The sequence below is a fragment of the Lepisma saccharinum genome, chromosome 21, assembly GCF_977018435.1.
Source record: "Lepisma saccharinum chromosome 21, izLepSacc3.1, whole genome shotgun sequence".
NCBI classification, from domain to species: Eukaryota; Metazoa; Arthropoda; class Insecta; order Zygentoma; family Lepismatidae; genus Lepisma; species Lepisma saccharinum.
In genome coordinates this window covers 47,102,676-47,123,778 of record NC_139249.1, presented here as the reverse complement: position 1 = coordinate 47,123,778, position 21,103 = coordinate 47,102,676, and the positions used below count along the sequence as shown (strand labels likewise).

At 38.5% G+C, this 21,103-nt stretch overlaps 1 protein-coding gene across 2 annotated transcripts in view; it reads left to right on the top strand.

Annotated features, from left to right (window-relative positions):
* Positions 1-21,103, top strand: part of Hdc (histidine decarboxylase) — a 179,753-nt gene that overhangs the window by 104,165 nt on the left and 54,485 nt on the right. For both annotated transcript variants that reach the window (XM_083142564.1, XM_083142563.1), the window contains exons 4-5: positions 12,119-12,232; positions 16,417-16,539. In XM_083142564.1, coding sequence (XP_082998690.1) covers positions 12,119-12,232; positions 16,417-16,539 — 237 coding nt within the window. The remainder of the gene's footprint in view (positions 1-12,118; positions 12,233-16,416; positions 16,540-21,103) is intronic.

Here is a 21,103-nt window from a genome sequence, read left to right as displayed (position 1 = left end):
CCACAATCCTACCTGGAGGTGTGGGTTCTTCACCCGCTAATGTGGTGCCGTGGGGTCAGCACGTCGGATCCTCAGACCAGGTTACACTCCTCTCTCGTAGTTTCCCAATTTCCTCACCATGGTGGTTTCCCACCGGTCCTATACACAGGCCGAGAACCCAGAGACTGAACCCAGGCGGACTCGAACCCATGCCGTCCCTCAGTCGGAGTCCAAATCACAGCGCCTTAGACCACACGGCCACGGAGGAGGGCGATTTAATAATAATCATAATTATTATCCACCCTGTATGCGACCACGGTTCCACCCTTGCTCTGGTCCGGTTCACAGGCTCAGAACAAAATCAATTGTTTTCTATATCGTCCAATTGCCGGAAGATCACATAGTTCATAGCAGAGCACAAACGCACTGGTACTATTTTTTTGTCACGGACTGTACTTATTTGTTGACGTGTGTATACATGCTCGTGAGGAGAATCCTCTTATGGAACTGGGGCTGTCTCTGAAATTACGGTCTGCCTAATTAGCCACGGGAGAGATTAATAGACGAACGGGGGATGCTTCCCGTTATTTATGGTCCGCCTCTAATTAAGCGTTTCCCTCCGCTGTCCCTGCGTGGGTGGGCCCCACTCGTCCCTAATTGCGGGACAAACAACGCCGGAATCATTTCCCGACGGAAGACTTTCGATTGCTCGCATACGCTTAAGTCAAGTCAAGAATGTCAGTCTGAATGGTTGAAGATGGATCCTCCTCCTAGTCGCCTCGTAGGAGCGCGATTTCGCCACAAAAGGATACAAGTTCAACTCCCGGTCTGGATATGTCCCTTCATCATCATTCACTCACGTCGTCACAGTTAGGTGATATTCGCTGAATATTTGTGACATGTATAATGAAATTATGATTAATAACTATTTCATAGATTTTTCAATGCCATTCTTGACTTAAAAAAAACACACATTAGAGTCAGTTCTGAAAGTACGAACATGTGATAGTTAATACATAATAACTATTTATACTAAATATTATACGATTTTTAATATTTTTCTTTATCCTAATTATAAACTGTTCGTATGTCTATACTTACACGTATGTAATGAGTATAATTTGTGACTGTATTACATATGGTATCAAGTGGCGCAACCACAGCGGGGCATTGCCCCCTCCCCAACCTTCGACTAAAGTCAATTCTAGGGGTGCAAGGTGGGCAAACGTTGACGGCTAAGGGCACTTGCATGGGGGCACCGAGGAGCAATTGCCTCCCTCAATTTCAAATTTTATGCAAATAAAAATGCATTTCGTAAAATGTTCTTGCTCACTTCGCTCGCAATGCCTGCATTTCTCAGTCTCGTCAAGTTCAGAGCCGTAGCTAGGGGGCGGCGGACGCCGAATGGTCTAAATGAAATACATTGTAAAAGAGAGAATGACATTGCGCCCCATGAAATTATTTGCACCCTGTCAAATAAATATTGTTTTAAGTTTCAAAAATTGAATCTAAAAATTTTCTTGCTGGCTTCGCTCGCAATTTGATTATTTTCTGTAATGTACTTAAATCATATGTGTTGTATAGAATAAACTTTGAATACGTACACAATTTAGTGTTAGCATGTTGCATGTGTATTTTCTTATTTTATGTCGCTCCGTGTTCCATATGTTTAAAACATCCTACATGGAAGTTATACATGTTACATGTACGAAAATAATTATCTTTGGAATGCATTTATCATTCATTTTCTGCCATTCAAAAATACAATTTGTCGCTTGTTTTCCATTATTAGCTCATGTGAAATTGAACGACATGAGAAAATATTTCAAATCGTTTGTTCCAATCAAATGCTTTAAAGCCGACTTCTACTCCCTTTTGCGTAATTTATGAGGATAATAACGTCTTTGATACTACTACTACTACTACCACCACCACTAGTAATAATAATAATAATAATAATGCCATTATTATTGTTATTATTATTATTGGTACGTTCATCCTGGTACTTGCCCCCTCAGACAAGAATTCGTGGTTGCGCCTCTGATGGTATCTATTGTAATTGTAGTTGTATTGTAATTTTGTAATTGCTATTCATTATTATTAATATTATAATTATGTACGCCTTCTGTCATTGGAGGATATACCTCTGTTGAAGGTAATAATAAATAAAAATAATAAATAAGTAAGCAAATACGCTCCACTATCAACCCACTGTCAAGAAAATCCTCTGCGGACTTTAGTTGTGTCGTCGTTATGTACAGTAAAGTTGTTCCCTTTATATCCGACCATTTTTGACGGGTACTCACCTTAAGAGATACCACCGATCATGTTCTATTGGACCCCCAGCATTGTGGACTATCGCCCGGCATCGCAGTTTCCATTGCATGCAGTAAGCTCCGGCGCAGGACAGGCATGGGAATTCTGTCCCACTCCTCCCTGCAAGTTTTCCATGGACCATCCAGGGTGCGCGAGCGGCGATGTTGAAGACGTCGTTTCAACAGTCCAAATGCGCAAAAATCCATTGGACTGGCATCTGGGCTTTTCAGAGGAATGTCTTCAAACGGAATGACACGAATTCCTAATTCCTCTGCCATTTCCTGATAAAAACGTAGTGATGTTCTGGCGGTATGACTCGAAGCCTTGTCCATATGGATCATCACCTGGTTCGCGTCCATTCCATACAATTGTTGGATGTCTCTCCAATAGATAGGTGTCAGAATGGAGTCTTGGAAGTATCCGGCATTCACCTTCACGTTTTTGTCCACCTTGCGTATCATCAACTTACCCTCATATCCGAATTCCGTGACAACCATAAAGCTACGAGGGAGGGAAACTTTCCCTGCACTGACGAACAAAGTTGCTGCGCCCCTTGCCGTCAATGTCACGGTATGTGATCGCCCGAATGTGACCACCAGCAGTGAGATGGACATATGATTCATCCATTGTGACAACTTTCTTCCATTTGGAAAGCGCCAGGTACCTTTCATACAGTTTCCTGCAGTTCGTCTTACATTCGGCAATGTGACGTGGTAGAAGGTGGTGTACACGGGCCTTCCGGACACACTTCAACCTGAGGCGCTTGCGAATTGTTTTGTTCACAGTTGACGGTGCGAGAAATCTGTGGGCCATATCACGTTGAGTCGGGGGATTTTCTTGGCACGCCAATCGACGGATCTCCCTTAGCACTACGGGTGACACTTTGCTTGCAGCCCTTCTCCTGGTGGTTTTCGTGGGTAAATGTATCGCAAGGAGAGCCTGTTGTGTGTAACGAGCCACAATTGCTTTCGCAGTAGACACCCCGAGTGTTAACCCATTCTCCCGACACTGTTTCACAATGCGTACGTATGAAAACTTAGCATGGAAAAGGGCCATTACGTAACCCTCCCAATACCGGTTGATTTTCGGCGCCATTTGATAACATTCACTACCAACACTCACGCACCTACAAGGTCAGACACAACACTGCTCCCGCCAGCAGACCCATAGTTCCAGCATGATACGCCGGGTGGCAGCACCGAATCTAAAATGGTCGGATATAAAGCGAACAACCTCTGTATTTGTGATCATCCCTTCATACACTTCATTCTATCACCTTTCATCCCATCATCGAGATGAACCAAAAGCGCCAGAAATGCGAAACAACATAAGAAAAGTTTGTCTTTAAGTATTCAAAACTGATGTTGGTTTGATCAAGTTCATTTTACCATTGCAAAAATTTACCTTCCCTCCCCGATGGAGTGGTGGTAACTTCGTTGCCTTTTAATCAAGGGGTCCCGGGTTCGATACTAGGTGGAAGCACAGAGTCGTTCGTATCTGTCGTGTATGCACAAATAGCATTAGACAATCAGGCTAAGCAATTGCTCGTTATGAATATGCCATGGGGCTTGGTAAGAAACTAACTAACTCTCTAGCCTTCTTAAACCCGAAGGTTCATGGCTGCAGCAACACAGGCCTTCCATCTGTCCCTATCTTGAGCAAGATCTATATACTCTTTTCCATCCCTACCTATTTCCTTTAAATCCATCTCAACGTTGTCCCTCCATCTTCGTCTTGGCCTTCCTACAGGTCTCTTACCATCAGGTTTCCCAACAAGAATCCTGTAAACTCCTCTTTCCTCTCCCATTCGTGCCACATGGCCTGCCCACCTAAGTCTTCTTGATTTAATTATTCTAATAATATCTGGACATGAATATAAATTATGTAACCTTCTCCACTCATCTGTCTCCTCATCCCTTTTAGGTCCAAATATTTTCCTAAGGATCTTATTTTCAAATACTCTCAATTTATGTTCCTCTTTCAATGTAAGGGACCAAGTTTCACACCCATATAATACTACAGGCAAAATTACCGTTTTGTATATTTTAACTTTTAATTTCTTAGATATTAAACGAGAAGACAAAAGTTTATGAAGAGAGAAGTAACATGCATTTCCTGAATTAAGCCTTCTTTTTATTTCCTCTTTAATATAATTTTCATTTGTTAATATTACTCCTGAGTATTTGAATTTGGAAACTGGTTCAAACGATTTGTTATCAATAATTAGATTTTGATTATTACCTAACACTTGGTTTCGGCCTGTAAGCATGTAACAGTTGGGCTGAAAAGTTCATAGGCTGACTCATAGATGGCGTTACTAGAATTAAATCCATGTGATTTTTACTTAGTACTAACCTTCAAAAGATACGTGTATAAATTTCACAGCTGCCGGATAATTAGTTCGTGAGATATAGCATTGTGAGTGAAGCAGCTTTTGTTATTGTGAAAAAATGGATAAAAAAGAATTTCGTGTGTTAATAAAGCATTGCTTTTTGGCGAAAAAAAATACTGTTGAAGCCAAGGCTTGGCTTGATAAACATTATTCGGACTCTGCACCAGGAAAATCAACCGTTGAGAAGTGGTTTCCTAAATTTAAACGAGGCGAAATGAGCATCGAAGACGATGCACGCAGTGGACGCCCCAAAGAGGCTGTTACCGACGAAAACATCAAAAAAGTCCACAAAATAATTTTAAATGATCGTAAAGTGAAGTTGATCGAGATAGCTGAGACTTTAAAAATATCAAAGGAACGTGTTGGACATATTGTGCATGAATATTTGAACATGCGAAAGCTGTGTGCAAAATGGGTGCCGCGCGTGCTCACAATCGATCAAAATCAACAACGTTTTGATGATTCGGAGCAATGTTTAGCGATATTCAACCGTAATAAACACGAATTTTTCCGTCGATATATTACAATGGATGAAACATGGCTCCATAACTACACTCCAGAGTCCAATCGACAGTCAGCCGAGTGGACTGCACGTGATGAACCGAATCCAAAGCGTGGAAAGACGCAACAGTCGGCTGGCAAGGTTATGGCATCAGTATTCTGGGATGCGCATGGTATTATATCCATCGATTACCTCAAAAAGGGCCAGACCATCAACAGCGATTATTACATAGCGTTGTTGGAGCGTTTAAAGGATGAAATCACGAAAAAACGGCCCCATTTGAAGAAGAAAAAAGTGCTGTTTCATCAAGACAATGCACCGTGTTACAAATCAACGAAAACGATGACAAAATTATATGAATTAGACTACGAATTTCATCCCCATCCACCATATTCTCCAGATCTGGCCCCCAGTGACTTTTTCCTGTTTGCAGACCTTAAAAGAATGCTCGCTGGAAAGAAATTTAGCACTGATGAAGAGGCAATCGCCGAAACTGAGGCCTATTTTGAGGCTAAAGAGAAATCGTACTATAAAAATGGCATCGAAAAATTGTATGACCGCTATAATCGTTGTATCGCCCTCAAAGGCAACTATATTGAACAATAAAATCGAATTTTGTCAAAAAATATTTCTTACTATGTTAGCCTACGAACTTTTCAGCCCAACTGTTATTTAGTTTTATCTTTGTTTACTTCCAAACCTATCTCTTTAGCAGTTTTGAAAAATATTTTAGCATTAAGCTTGGTAAGACATGCGAGATTACCATCTAGAGTTAGAGTATCTTCCCAAATATTTCAAAAGACAATTGAGGATATCCTTCAATGTTTAAATTATGTCATTTATTTATTTCAACACAACAGGCGAACGCCCAATTATAGTGTTCAATATTTTCTGATAAACATGAAGTATGCCAGACCTAAAGTACATTGTAAATGTACACAAAAGAAATTATAGTTACTAAAAACAAATACATTAAAATAATAATACAAGTATGATTGAATGAGTAACAAAATTTCAGACGTAACTATCCAACACAAGAATTGCCTACATAAACACAAAATTTCAAATATTACAATGCACAAATAATTTCTTTACACTCAATGTTTCAGAGCTGAACCACCACGGACAAAGCAAAATATAAATAGATACTTACATAATGCATTAAAATTTACATGAAATATGAAATTGATATAAACACAGTAAAATTCAAGGATGGAAGATATAACATAATCTAGGGGCTTGTCTTTATTACATTTTGAACTATAGTGCATTGAAATAAAACTTCATTTTTGAACTGAGGTCCTCATTCGTTCTGAGTATTTGAATGAGTTGATATTTAAAACAAAACATTCGGTAAATTATTAATTAATATTAGCATAATTTTACAATCCCTTTTTATTAATTTATAAATCTAACAGCAACAATTTACAGTAATATTTATTTGTTTTATTTATAAACTACGAAAGAAATATAGATTTATAAAAAATACGTGCATATTTACATGGTTGACATTTATTCTTCCATCGTTTGAATAGCTTTTTTGAATGTCCCAATAGCCATGTGAAATATATCTAATTTTGATTCCCTTTCGGAACATCTGTTGTACAGTTCTCCTCATAGGTGATTGACTTAGGATGTTCGATCTTCTGTTACCACCTTATCAAGACGATTTGCTTATTCCCGGGAAAAGAATGCAACATTGGAAACTGCTGTGAATGCACACAGCACGTGCACGTGTTTTACACATATCATTACTTGAAACATGAACAGACCACTAATTAACATATAATAATAGATTTACTATCAAACATCTCAACTTACAACTTCCATAATGAACACCGCCATTTTTCAACAAAAACATAAACAAAAACATAACGATATTTTACACTTAAAACTAGGTCCAGTCCCGATTAGCCTATCTGTGCATAAGGTGGACTTAAAGAAAAAAAATCTCGAGTGCCTTCGTATTTCTAGAAAAGAGGTGTGGAAGTTGTACATGCTCTTCCATTTCTTCATTTGCTTCTGTCTTTCTCTATGATTTTCATCCTTATGTGCAGGCAACCTGCAATACGCTGATGTGTATGGTTGCATACGATTAGAACGATATCCCACTACGATCCTTCTAGCCTCGATACTTTCGCCCTCACAAACACGATTTTCTGTGCTTGCTGAAACTCCTAATTTCTCCGCTAGAGGAGCTCAATCCCGGCTGGCGCTGAGCGGACTTTGCGTGCACCTGTGTGCATTTGTGCTGGTAGTGAGTGAATGTTTAATTGTTGTCTTAATGTATTTTCGAAGTTACGCTTAATATTGTTACAAAGTGACAAAGTTAAACCTCTATTAATACATGTTAAAAAAAAGAACATCCGTAAATATAGCTATTATAAAGAGTAGTTCCAAAGTAGTGGCGAAACGATGCAAAGTGCATCCATGCTATTATCAGGAAAGAATAGTCCTGTTAACCTAGGATTTGTTTCTTAAATCTCAAGCCTCTCAATCGTAAAGTTCCCCCGATGGCGCAGTGGTAGCGTCGTTGCCTTGTAATCAAAGGTTCCCGGGTTCGATCCCGGTGGAGGCAGATAGTGGTTCGGATTTCACCTTAAACTGTAGGTCCAGTCCCGATTAGTGCCTTACTGTGCACAAAGTTGACTTAAATCACCAACTTAATCAATCGATTAATCCTAAAGTTCACATCCTTTAAGAAGCGTCTTGGTAGAAGCAGACCAGTCGGATATCAGCGCCATTGGGTGAGTAGCGGCAAAAATTGTAAGTTCTTGGAATAACATGCAAACTGGTCGAGTGACGAGGCTGGAAGGATCGTAGCGGGCTATGGTAGAAGAAACAAGCCTTTACCGCAGCTAGCAGGCCCCTATGGCGGAGTGGTTAGCACATCGCATTACGACGCCAGGGGTCCCGGGTTCGAATCTCGACCTGACCATGGATGTTTGTGAGTGTCCATTCATCAATTTCATCATTCATCCCACTTTAGCAAATTAGCCGAAAGTAGCACAAAAGCGAAATAAAATAAAGTAAATAAATCAATCAATCAATCTTTACCACAGCTGTAGGTGCAACTCTGCAAAATCTGTTGCATTTTTACTGCAGTCGTACCAAGAAGAGATACGCCGCGGCCAACTCGCGAACCAAAATGTACAGTCACTTGTTTGTTCCTCTCGCAGTCACCTCATACGAAAATGTTCCTCTTCACTTGTGTCCCGTGTTGAAATTAATTCGGACTTCCCTCCCTTACTTTGTTGTGAAAATATTCAGCAACGTTAAATATTACGCATCTGATTTCGTTGCCCTAGGATTTACTCTTCATGGTGATACGAACGCTTGGCATTGAATAAATGCGACGAAGACGTGTTGAAGAACGTTTTTGGACAACGTTTTGGCAACGCAGGGGCAAGATTATATGATAAGTTGCTTATGGACTCCATTAGTTGTGACATCACAGCAGACGACAAACCAGGATTTGAGTCTACACAACGAAAAAACGTGTTTTATTCCTATCCAATTCAATGCTATTTTCCTTCGGAAGGGGTAGCTTTAATTATTGTGACAGCAGTTATGAAACAATATTATGATGCGTATCGTACATCAATGTAAAGATGAGATTTCAGAGAATACGACTATATATCACACATACCTTACAGAGGATAAGGTAAAGAATAACCTGAGTAAGAAAATCATGCATTTTCAAAACATTCCACTTCCGAACACAGCCGAAGCCGACCCGAAGCTCACCCGATATCAAGTCGGCCACGCTACCGCTATGGATGATGGGAAACCGTGGGAAACCAGCAGCCTGAGGCAATTGAACCGACAACGGCCATTGGCTAAGATTTCTTTTGGAGCATTCGCTTTACTCGATTTCCTACTCCATTTATTATTTACATTCTATTCTCATCTGTAAGGTATATGTTATATACTATAGACGTATCGTCTGAAATCTCATCTTTACATTGATGTACGATACACATCACAATTTTGTTTCTTAACTGCTGTCACAATAATTAAAGGTACCCCTTCCGAACGAAAATAACATTGATTTGATAGGAAGGAAAGCACGTTTTGATTTGTTTAGACTCAGTTCCAGCGCGTCGTCTGCTCTGACGTCACACTATTGGACTCCATTGCATCCCCAACGCCTCACTTAGGGTTGAAAATTCGACGGCAGCGAAAACAGGTTTTTTCTTCTTGTTAGAGCAGTAAGTGATTGATACAGAGTTGCCAACCATAATTATATTTCGAATTTGTGGCTTTTTATTGCCGACTGTAATCAATTATCCTACATGCAGAAATATGGTTTGTAAGTCTTTGGCATAATAAAACTTTAAATATCACAAGATATAGGTCATACTATATTATAGCACATTCTATAATGTATTCTTAGCTTAGAACCTTCAAAACCCAACTATATTTTGTTCATACATATTACTGTCAATCCTGCAAGTTCACATTTAGTGCATTCACTTTCAACGATTTTTTTCGAAATAAAGGAACTAATTCATAACAAGCTGAAATTTGGTATATTAAATCTTAGTAACATTAATAACAACATACCAAAAGTCCCCGACGATCACCCGTACGCTAAGTCCGCCATATTGAAAAATGGCGGACAATGAAAGTTTTCACGAAATAAGTAAACCATAATTCATAACAAGCTGAAATTTGGTTTATAAAATCTTAGTAACATTAAAAACAATACAAAAAGTCAACGGCGAACACCCGTACGCTAAGTCCGCCATATTGAAAAATGGCGGACAATGAAAGTTTTCACGAAATAAGGGAACCATAATTCATAACAAGCTGAAATTTGGTATATAAAATCTTAGTAACATTAATAACAACATACCAAAAGTCCCCGACGATCACCCGTACGCTAAGGCCACCATATTGAAAAATGAACACGGCTTCGGCTGTGTTCGGAAGTGGAATGTTTTGAAAATGCATGATTTTCTTACTCAGGTTATTCTTTAGCTTATCCTCTGTAAGGTATGTGTGACAAATTCACGTTTCCACGAAATAAATTAACTAATTGACAATAGCTTGGTCTTACATATAATCTTTCCTACAACACTAGTAACATCAATTACAACACACGAAGAGTTCTGCAGATCATTGACACGGTAGATGACGCCGCCGTATTGAAAGAACGACGGATAATTCCAATATTTCGTACGAGGATGGAATTTGACTTGTAACGCAATGGAATTTGGCAAATGCGTTTGGTATGTAAGGTATGACAACATTCTATAACATTTGCGGTTTCATCAGGTGGGCTATTGTTTTCATGTGTCTCGTTCTGTTCACAAACTACATCAGTTTGTCTTCTCGTAATGTACACCTGTAGGTAAGACACCCCAAAAGAGCACGGTATTTGGAGCGCACACAGAAGAGAAGCCGTTTATCCAGCGCACGTGAAGGTCACTTCTAACTGAGTTACCCTAGAATATCCAAGGTTCAGGCAAGGAGGAGATTAAAATTTGTAAAGTGGGTTTATTCTTTGCACAGTATTTGTAGTGATTGATTGTTGTTTAAAGTCCCCTTTATGCACAGTAAGGCTAATCAGGACTGGACCTACAGTTTAAAGTGGGATCCGAACCACTATTCGCTTCCACCGGGTATCGAACCAGGGACCCTTTGATTACAAGGCGCCGGCGATACCACTGCGCCATCGGGGAGGTCCCAGTATTTGTAGTGAGAAAGTCGTAGTTCAGAGCGCTTTCTTTTTGTATATTATTTTCAATTGGAAGTAATCACCACTTACAAGAGTAAACCTAGTCTTCTTCTCGACGGATATCGGTACCGTGTTGGCCGTCAAACCGAGAACATTATCCACTGGCGGTGTGGGAAGGAACGGCAACTCAAGTGCAAGGGTTCAGTGAAAACGTGTTCGAACAACGATGTTTTGAAATCGACACCTCATCACTGTGTGCCAAACGTTGCTGAGTCGGAAGGAGAAAAAGCCAAGTAGAAGTTCAGGTAAAGAGTCAGAGAGGGTCTTTCGACCCCAGTCAACGCCATCTACAAGCAAGAGTTTGGTAAACTGTTCAACAGGGGATACGAATTGGTGACCGAAGTTCCTAGATACGAGAACATGAAAGACAATCTGTGCCAGGAACACAGAATAGCACTGGGAACTGCGCAAAATCGTGCCGACAGTTCAGAAATTTCTTTCAATGAGGAGACGCTGCGACTTTCCGACGGGACGAGCTCCTAATGTTAGACATAACTCTGGATAATGGAAAGAAATGGCATGGTGTTTGGAAGTGACCGTGGCAGAAAGTTATTACAATCCAGAGACTCTTTCTTCTTAGACGGCACATTCAAAAGATGTTCTAAACAGTTTCAACAGATTTATACAATCCATGCTGATTGGAAGTTCAGAAAAGAAACAAATAATTTTCCAGCGGTCTTACTGGAGGATAAGAAGAAATCGACGTACGTGCAACTTTTTGCAGCGTTGAAGCTTTGGGGTTGGTCTCCGAAAACCTTTAAATTGGACTTCGAGCGGTTAGTTCACAGGGACTCTCCAACCTAACCATTGCTTTGAGCGGTTAGCTCACAGGAACTCTCCAGCCTAACCATTACCAGTGAGTAGTTAGAGATCGGTTAGTTCATCGAGCTCTTGCATTGACTCATCTCATCCAACAGGTTAATAGGTACCGGGGCTTGCCCCGAGTTGAAATTTTTCTGGAGATGAGGCCTGCTCAAAAAAGGTTTTATAAGTGTCTGTCTGGAAACACCTTTGCAAGGGGCACATAATGTGGAACACCTTAAGCCTGCTTGCATGCAACTACATTCTCCATCACAGTTTTTGGTACATTTTGAAATCGTGTTTCAAACAAAATACTGAATATAATTTCATGTGGCTTTACACCTTTGATGTTCGAGATATTTAATTTTGTTTAATTTCTTCCCAGGTTACACACTGGCAAAGTCCCTACATGCACGCGTACTTCCCAGCCTTGAATTCCTTTCCGTCGCTTCTAGGAGACATGCTGGCAGACGCCATCAACTGTCTTGGGTTCACCTGGGTAAGTATAGATCAACTAATAACCAGGCTTGTTTTGACATTAATTCTTTAGTCATTAAAACACACAGTGAGGATATGGAATCAAGTTTGTGTTATTGTTTGGAGGTTGTGTACAACGGAAGCAATTGACTATTTTTCTAGTTTCACCCTACTTTGTCTTATCTATTCGTTTTCCATTATTATTAATATTGAATGTCTTATTCGTGCGCCCATTGTAGATAAGCTTCTTAATAATAACAGTCAGGTGAAAAAACTATCATCATTATTATCCCAAAACCCGATACAAATTCTCACCTCGTCTGCTATTATTAACGTGGTGATTGCTTAATAAACTCTTAATTGTGAATAATATCGAAAAGAAATAATATATAATACTATTATTGAATGTGTTATTTTCCGCTGGTGCCTATTGTAGATAAGTTTGTCAGTAATAACATTCAGTTGAATTGTCATGTTGACATTGTATACATTTTTTGAATAACCGGTTTGAGGATACCTACACGTCAAACTAGAGATAAGAGTATTTAGAATCCAAGGGACGTAACAGAAGTATGAACTGTTGAAAAGTTTTCACAAAGTGCTGATAAGCACTGAGTTTATTACGTTATTTCATTCCAAATTTGTATAAGTTCTTTAATTTATTTTATATGAGTATTTGAGATTCACAGCATAATTATCTTAAGGATTCTAACTTACTTTTGTGTACATGTATGAAAATAGTGCTCATGTGAGTGCCTTATGTATTTTGGCCATTTTCGGTTGCCCATAGCACTGTAAAAAAACTATTATCAATAGGGCTAGGATTTTTATGACCTAAAAATCACCAAAATATGCAAAATAAAATATGCTCTTATGACCTAAAATTTTACAAAATATGCACTATAATTTGAAAAATATGCCCTTATAACTAGATTATTTCAAACATCAATATCTAACTTATGCTGAAATATTTTCATAGACATACTATTTTTAGTTCACTTTATGGGCCCTGATGAGTTGAAATGCACAATGAATACTTTCTGCAAATTCTCAAATAGAAATGAAAACGATTTTGCTGCAGTCCAAAAAAAAAAAAACAAGAAAAAACGAGTAAACATGGGAATAAAAACGAATCCACTTCGAAAATGACTGTATATTTCTTGAAAATGCAAAAATATGCTGAATATGACCGAAAATCCATCAAAATATGCTCTATCACCAGAAATGGCCAAATATGCCAAAATATGCCCTTAAAAAGCACCTTAATTCAATTAGTTTCTTCACAATATGAATTCCTATATATTTAGGAAACACATCACCCTTACCAAAAAAAAAGAAAAATATGCTGTCATAAAATTCCTAGCCCTAATTATCACTATTATCCCAAAAGCAGACACAAATTATTACCTCGTCTACTATTGTGAGCATGGCAATTGTTTAATAAACTCTTAACAGTGAGTAATATCTGAAATAAATAGTATTAAGTTGTACCAATTATAATAAGAAAAAAATGTCATTTGAAAAGAATCAATGTAAGTCCGTTTATAATGAACCCCTACAAATTGAGATAATTGGTTCACTATATCCGAAGTTCACTAAAACCCAAATGTCTTATCATCACCATGAGTCACAACCACCACCCCCTCAACGACCACCCCCCCCCCTTTGATTACCTTTCATTGCATTTGGACGCTGTAGTGAATTTGTATTGTTTCATTTAACATAATACGGAGGAATTTTCACTTCACGATTTCATTCAATTAACGACTTGTGAATATTAACTATTTTTTTTTGATATATTTGAACACGATTTTTGTGTAGTACTGATTTCAGTAATTTTGGATAGCCCATTTTCAAGTATGTCCAAACTATCCATCAAGTCAAGAAAAATCAGATTAGTTGGTTAATTGGAAGCAGCAGCTCCCTAAAGCTCGTAAATCGTAAATTATATTTTTATCTGGCGCTGGGCTCCCTGAAACGCCGGGGCTTTGGTCGAGTGAGTGCCCCAGCTGCCCCTCCGTAGGGGGAGGCGAGGCGGGGGGCAGTTGCACCCACTTTTTGCCACTTTTGCCCTCGCACTGTGCTAAATTTATCTACCAAGGGAAAGTGATCTGTCCTTGCCCCCCCCCCCCAGTTTTGACACCTTGCCCCCCTAGTTTTGGAACGAAATCGCCGCCACTGGGTGTCACCTTCACAAAACACAGAACCAACGGTTAGAAAGCTTCCTTAAGTTCATAACTTCTATTTTAGTGTTCATTGGAATAGGATAAATGGCATAACATTGGATAATTTTATATTCGTCAACAATGAAGAATCAAAGAAATGCAACTTTGACAACATAATGTCCCAATACAGACACAGAACCTTCTTGCTTTGGAAATCAAACATTGTCAACCTACTATTCCTGATGCTTAGATAACGCTCTCTTCCGTTCCCCTTCGTGGATTTAAGGGACAAGGCTGGTGGGATGGGGCAAGAGAAAAGACGCCACTCTCGAACACACCGTGGCGCCCCAGTCGATAGAAAGAACAAATATTGGTTCTGGCACTGCAGGGAGCGAAATAATGAGTTTCGGAAAAAAAGGAGAGGGAAAAGTTAGGAAAGAATGAAGGTAAAGACCATTACAGTTCAACTTCCAGTTTAAATTTTTACCGGGGGGGGGAAGAGGGGGATAAATACCTAAACGGATTTTCAGCTTTCTCCTCCTAACCCAAGATATCATTTTTAGACAGAAGAAATATACAATTGTACAGCATTTTAACATTAAATTCTACATGTACTAAAAAGAAGTCGACTGGAGAAATACCAACTGCAGTTAAATGCCCATGATTGTTTTAAACGTATTATCCGCCATAACATAGTTAACCCTACTGGTGAAATTTAAATGACTCAAATTTTAAAAGAATCTTTATGCATGATAAAATATTCAAATTTAAGTAACTAGCGGTTGTGTCCAGCTTTTTGGTAAATGAACAGGCAGACAGTTAAATTTTAACGGTACAATTTTTTCCGGTAACTACTAAAAGTGTAGGTGAATTAGAAACTTGTTAATACGAGGTGTTTTAAATTGACGATATTCTACTTGACGTCATCACACAGTGCAATTTGGGAAGAAACATCACGAATTCGGGTAAATAAATTCGCACGGTTACGAAAAGCGTATGAGAAGCCTCCTTACAGCGAGAAATTTGTGATATTTTATGTACACATTCCCCATATCAACATGATAATCACCTTGAATCACTTCGGCAAAGACTATACGCACAATGCTTATCCGACATATTTTAAACGCGGGATCTGATCTGTTTGCCCGAAATATGGCGGCGGAGCGTGATTTCGCGCAATGAATTGTGGGGAAAGTTGTTCGCTGAATATCATCCATTAACTTTCATCATTAACACTTTACATCTTGTCACGAGATGCCTGATTCTATGTACCAAAATTTCAAAACTTGCAACCATGGCTTAGTGATAGCTATGAAACTTGTAGAGTGGGATCCATAAGTATTGCTCAGCAAATTATCAATGACTATTTTCGTTGTTTTTTATCTTCTTGACATATATTTGCAAGGACTGTATTTCTAGGTATGCTGGTTCAGAGGTTGTAAGGAGATTGTTTGGTGTTTTGTGTCAGTTCTTGAAGCTCCCGTTGCATAAACCAAAGGGAGTAAACGTGGTGATGGACAATTTGCTTGGAAATACTTATGGACCCCACTGTACGTAGTATGGAAAGACAGAGGTTAGCTTATGCCACATACAATTTATTATATTATAAATATAGTTATCTATCTGCTCAAAAATGTGTCCCTTAGGAACTGAGCACATGGAAATTCTATTGGAACATTTACAGGTCTGAAATTGTGTTGGATATTCGATCTTGTTTATTGTACAGTTGGCAATCCAAGAATGTAAAAATGTACCAGTTTTCATAATATGAATCAGAAATTAGTGATAAGACACAAAATAAATTCTACATACGACAAAATCAGGTAGTTCGTGTCTTACTATCTTACAAATGTTGTAGTATTTCTTGCATTATGTCACTGCCTCTTCCTTGTGGATCAATTATTTGCAATGGCGTTTGTTTAATTTTTTTTACTTTGAAGATAAAGTTCAACAGCTAACATAAGCCCATCGAACAATAGATTAGATTGAAATCAATATTAAGTACTTCATTTGGTTATGTCGTGGGTGATTTATATTTTAGGCATCAAGTCCAGCTTGCACCGAACTCGAAACCATTGTTATGAATTGGCTAGGAAAGATGATCGGTTTACCGGACGAATTCCTTCATACAACGAAAGATAGTCAAGGAGGAGGTGTCATTCAGGTAAGTTTCGTTCGATGATCATGGTGTAGTTACAAGTATATGCATGCACTTCCATGTAAAACATGAATCTGTTGAAGTCGGATGTTAATCTGGCCCAAGTGCCCCGCTGAGAAAGAATTACTATTTATGTTAAATGGTCAAAATTAAATATGTATTTCTTAGGGTCGATACACCAATAACACCACCAATACTCTTCCCAATTCTCGCCAATACCCATGCTTGAAAACTGTGATAACAATTAAAAGTTGTTCAGAATACTTATTAATATTACATTTTTGTTAAAACGACACAGGCTGTGGTACAGTCAACGGCAAAGATAATAGTAAGCAAATTGTACATCACTATCTTCATTACTCTTTGTTCCACATCCTGTATTGTTTTAAGGAATGAATTTCTGTTCATGTAAAGCATATGTTGTCCTCTGCCTATTGACGTTTTTTTTAAATTCACGATCATCACTGTGGAAAACTGACTGAATGAAAATGGTGGTGGACAATTTGCCTACTATTTCTTTTGCCGTTGGGTGTACCAGTTGATCCACACCACAATTTGGTCAACGTTTAATCTCAGTGGTGTTAAAATAACAGGGGTAGGCTATAGGGGGCTGTATGAACAGTAAACAGGAACTAAGCTGACTTCCATGTTCTAGAGATTATTATTTTCAAAAAAATAGGGGTAAAGTGTGCAATTAATGGTTATTATTGATTATTGTGTGCCGTTATCATAATTCTTCCCATTGCCATTGTAAACTGAACGATCAGATCAGAAGTAAATTAAATAAACATAGCAACCAAAAACATATTATCTCAAGGGGTCGCAGGTTCGATGACCTTTTGTGGCATATTGCACCGTGGAACGGATACAAATTAAAAGTCAAGGTTAAATTCCGATCGGCCTATCGTGAGGATAAAGTGGACTTCAATGAAAAAAAATTCTCAAGCCTGTTAAACTTGGTGATAAAAGATAGAACATTTGAGTCTTCAAAAATATTACATATAATATTAAAAAATCCTGGCAGTTGAGATTGGCGATCGCCCTCTCTGCGTATGTGAGGCGGGTGCCAAACCACAATTTTGCCTGTGGCGCCAAATTATCTAGCTATGTGAATTTAAATAACACAGACAATGATTGTAATCAACACCATTTTAACACGAGATTAAACGTTGGCCAATATGTTTTGTGGACCTACTGGAAACCACTATATATGATCCTTTAATACCAGTGTTTTTCATTGTAATACGTATTCCTTTGTAATTATAAGCAACATTTACAATAGCTTTGATTTCAAATATTCAAGAATTACACCCAAATATTTTAAAATTACTTAATCGCAAAATCAATTTCTGTTGCACAATACTGGTGCAAAATTAATGAAAATGTCAAATTTTGCAAATTCTTCAAGATAATTAGACCACGAAAGTAACGCGCGAATTTTTTTCAGAACCGGGAAGTACACAAAGTCCAGAAAAGTGACGTATCTGATACCAATACGTCTAGTAACGGGTGTCCCACTCGAAAGGGAACCCATAAATTGTCACGCAATTGGGTAAGTATTTCACCCAATGGTATCAAATTTGGACAGATTGCAGTTCAGTACATGAGAAAGTTGACGTAGCAACACTGTACGTCGTAAAGACTGAAGAAGTGGGTCAACAGGCAGGTTCACCGAGTCGCCGTGTTTCAGTGAAGCGTAAGCCGAGGAAGTGGCCTGATGTGACTTTGTCATTGTGTTTTTAACAATGTATCGGTATTCTTTTGAAGAGTGCGTGTTTATTGTCAAACTGACACTCGGATGGTACCAACAAGACGGTGCAACGTCACACACCTTGGGAGTGAGCATGGCTGAGGTGCAATCGTTTTTCCCTAACAGAGTCATTTCCAAAGGATTGTGGCCCCCAAGGTCGCCGGATTTGCCTCCACCGAACCTTAAAGGAAAGGTTTTCAAGAACAAACCACGCACCCTCGATGGGCTACGGGAAAACATCCGCCGTGAAATCCATGCAGTGACACCCGAGATTCTGACAGCTACAATCACAAACTTGCAACGGCGTGTTCAACTGTGTATACAAGTTGGTGGAGGTCATTTCCAACACCTTTTGTGATGTAATTTATTTTCCCACAAATACAGGTAGGTCATGTCCAAATTTCGTTTCCTTTACTCTTCATTTCCATTTTTTACAAAACAAATTCAGGGTTCGCTTTCGAGTGGGACACCCGTATTAATGGGTACTGGCATGAACAGGTGAGTTTGCCACCGCTCGATTATTTCACGACAAATAACCCCAAGAGCGAATTATATTATTCAAGGTGAGAAATGGCTCTAGAATATTTCAACACCCAAACGCCTGATATTGTTTCACGAGGAAAACCTAGCAATCAGTCGCTTATTTTTAATTTTCATTCCATTTCGTTGTGCAACAACCACATCAATGAATAATGACTCTCGAGCACTATTTTAACGAGAGAAGCCCCAACCGGATTGTAGCTAGAGCGCTTGGACATAATACTCTAAATCCAATCTTGATCCAAGGTTAAACTGTGCCCAATTGTATACATATTTAGGACGACTATGGTTTTAGTACTACTTCTATCACAAATATTTTTTTTTAATGAGCACGTACAGCTGTTTCAATCTTTTATAATTATTGGAGGTGGACACAAGAGGGCGTTGTGTTTCTTAAATTCATAATTATATTTTTTCGACAAAGAGAAAGCGGACAAAGTCTGAAGATCACAGCCGTAGTTATAGGGAAATAATAAGGGAGGTTCAACTTTTAGTAGACCAAGGATTGTAAAATTATATTACCTTTAATATTAATAGTAACTAATGGTAAACTGGTTAATAATTACATTATTGTCTCTGTAAAAATTCCGAAATAATGGTACTTCCAAAATTACATAATTATCTGATCGTTTATTCGACGTGCACTATTTATGTTAAGGATTACAATATTATATTTCACTAAGTATATTTAGATTTTAACTTTCAGAATTTTCAAATCATGTATCAAATATATCTGTGCGCTTTCATTTTTTGAAAATTTATGCGAGTTATTGCCAATTACTTTTAACGTATTGAATTCTGATAGACCTATAGTTATTCTGAAGATGTGAATAAGATTATTGTATATGAAAGAATATAAAACATTAATTATGTCTGTGGACCACCTCCAAATTATAAGTTATACTTTTAACATGATTTGAAATATTATAGTGATTTGATGAAATGTTGATGTAATTATTAAATTAATGCAAAATGTTTATCAAACCTCTATTTAACCTAATAAACCTTATGCTTTGGTTGGACACTGGTTGAAATCCTGGATAAAGCATGCATTTTGTCAGTCTTTCGGTCTACAGTGTCTCTAGCTCTGAACGTTCCCGAGATATCTACAGTTGACATAACATGCCAACGGAGGTGGAATCACGTAATTGTCCTTTTCTCAGTTCTAGTCGTTAGTACAGCCTGAAAACAATGGATCGCCCACCCTTAATGTTATGCAACCCTCTCTTAAGGTTATTCTACACTGTGGACAGGGAATCTCTGGAGCAAACGAACGAAAACAAGTCTCTGCGCAAGTAGTGACTCGAGAGGGCTCCACCAATGGTTTGTGCGGGGGGAAGTGAGTGCTTGGAGCGGAAATGTGGCTGCAGCTACCAGCTTTAGCACTGCTTTGCTCCACCCATTCGCTATCTCCCCTTCTCCACCGATACGTGCGGCCTTGCTCCACACATTCCCGAGACGTTGTGTGGAGACGTTTGTAACCCAGAGACATGGACATCAAGGATGCAGATGTTCTGAGCAATTTTAAACAAATCCTTAAAAAAAAAAACACTCAAATAAAATAAATATAGATATAATAAAAGGGACAGTTTCGATGACTTGTTGATAATCTGTATCTTGATTGATTGATTTGGTTTATTTTACTTCGCTTTTCTGCCACTTGTGGATAATCGCAAAGATGAGGATGAGTAATCCGTACCTTGGATATATGCAGGGTGCGAAATCACCGCAGATTGGTGGGGGGGGGGGGAGGAGAAGACACACACACACAACAATGCGGTATATATATTTAATTAAATATGTGTCAATATTTTAATAATAGAATTATGTTATAAAGTATACAATATATTATATCGACTGTCCTTCATTTAAAATTCGATTGCTAATTGAAGATTTTAATGTACTACCAATGATATGAACAGTATTTTGGATGACTATAGGGGAGGGGCAAAAGTTAAGAGGCATTAAGAATATAATAGCTTCCTATATAAAATCCACAACAAAATGCTATTAGGTGTTTCATAAATATTTGTATACTTTGCGGAAACTGGCGAAAGGCGATGAGAAATGGAAAAGAAATAACAAGACGGACTAATTCCTGTGTTCTTGGGATTGCTGGGTTCAATTCAATGTCCTTAGAGACGAGGCTCTTTATTGTCCGTTCTTTGTGTATGTTTTCGATATTATTCCAGCAAAGTATATTCGACTGTCAAACTAATTGTTTATGTTCGTTCTTAGAAAAAAAACTCCCCCCCGGAAAAGTTTGGTGGAAAGGAAATT